General features: G+C 47.0%; 1 protein-coding gene across 1 annotated transcript in view; it reads left to right on the top strand.

The window, feature by feature from the left end:
- Positions 1–1,544, top strand: part of c5 (complement component 5) — a gene marked incomplete at its 5' end in the record, with an annotated part of 13,054 nt that overhangs the window by 2,593 nt on the left and 8,917 nt on the right. Inside the window, 4 exon segments of the mRNA XM_035658980.1 lie at positions 298–501; positions 580–789; positions 1,073–1,222; positions 1,333–1,459. Of these exon segments, the coding sequence (XP_035514873.1) occupies positions 298–501; positions 580–789; positions 1,073–1,222; positions 1,333–1,459 (691 nt within the window).

Genomic DNA, 1,544 nt, shown 5'->3' with positions numbered 1-1,544 from the left:
GGAGAAGGAAAAGGAGGAGGAAGATTTGCTTTGTTGGTGTTTTTGTACTCGATGTTCTCAGTCTTCATTCATTAATTTGTCGTTTCTTGAAATTTGTGTTGTTGTTTACATATTTTTGTCTACTTGTTTACATTTTGTTACTTGTTTATCTGTTATTTGATTAAATAATCTGTTGTTTATATTTGTTGTTTACATGTTGATTTTTACTTGTTTACATCTTGATGGTTACTTGTTGTGTACATTTTGTTTACATGGTGTTTATGTGTTTTTACTGGTCGTTGTACCTGTTGTTTACAGTTTGAGACGGCGGACCCCGCCCTCCCAGCAGCCTCTCAGGCCAGTCTAACTCTGAAGGCGAAAGCCTATTACTCCCCAAACGAGCGCTACCTGTACATCGACCCCCCACTGCCCGGTCGCCGCCTCCAGGTCGGGCAGTTCTCCAACATTGCGGTGTACTCGGCCATGCCATCCTACGTGCCCATCAGAGGCATCAGCTACCTGGTGAGAAAACACAGGTGATGACACGTCTTCAGAGTCCTGTTTCCATAGTTACTGATGGCGTCACTCCCATCCTCTCAGGTGCTCTCGAAGGGGAAGGTGGTGCATTACGGCAGTAAGAAGTTCACCTCCTCCGATAACAAACAGGCTCTGAGCTTCGAGGTGACGTCCGACATGGTCCCGTCCATCAGACTGCTGGTCTACTACATCCTGTACGGAGAGGGGACGTCCGAGCTGGTGGCGGACTCCGTCTGGCTGGACGTCAACGACAAGTGTGTCAGTGGACTCAAGGTACGACACAAATATTACAGTCTGTTTCATTCAGTACAGACAGACAGGATCCACAACTCAGACTCAACTTTATTATTCAGATCTCTGGATTCACACTCTTCATAAATAACCAGAGCTTAGTCCACGATTCAGGACAGTCCGGCTCTATTGATACAAAATATTGTATCAATATGATTATATACCCACAGTCACTATGTTTACAGGGTTTCATTCAGTTTGTAATAAAAAGACTGAATTCTGTTATTTAGTGTATTTAATGTGTGTGTGTGTGTGTGTGTGTCAGACTGATGTGTCGTTTCGGGACCGCGTCTACAAACCGAAGGAAAACCTCCGACTGGACATCCGGACCAATCAGGACGGTCTGGTGGCTCTGTCTGCTGTAGACTCCGGCCTCTTCACACTGCGCCCCACCTACAGGGACCCTGTTACCATGGTAACGCACAAAAACATTTGTTTGTGTTTATTTTCTCTCCAAGATAGAAACGATATCGGTGGATTGAAGTGCTGTGACACAACAGTAACAGGATGTGTGGTGGCCCGCAGGTTCTCCAGCACATCGAGCAAAGTGACCAGGGCTGCGGCGGAGGCGGCGGCAGAGACAGCGCCGACGTCTTCAGATTGGCCGGCCTCACCTTCATGACCAACGCCAACGCCAACCCATTAACCAGCAGTATGTCAACCAATCAATAAACCAATCAATCAATCAGTCAGTCAGTGGGTTCAGACTGGTGGGCTGAAGGTGTGTGTGTGTGTGT

Source organism: Morone saxatilis, unplaced genomic scaffold (assembly GCF_004916995.1).
Source record: "Morone saxatilis isolate NCDOM2014 unplaced genomic scaffold, NCSU_SB_2.0 Contig16, whole genome shotgun sequence".
NCBI lineage: Eukaryota > Metazoa > Chordata > Actinopteri > Moronidae > Morone > Morone saxatilis.
The sequence above is the reverse complement of the archived record's forward strand: the minus strand, read 5'-3'. Positions and strand labels throughout refer to the sequence as shown.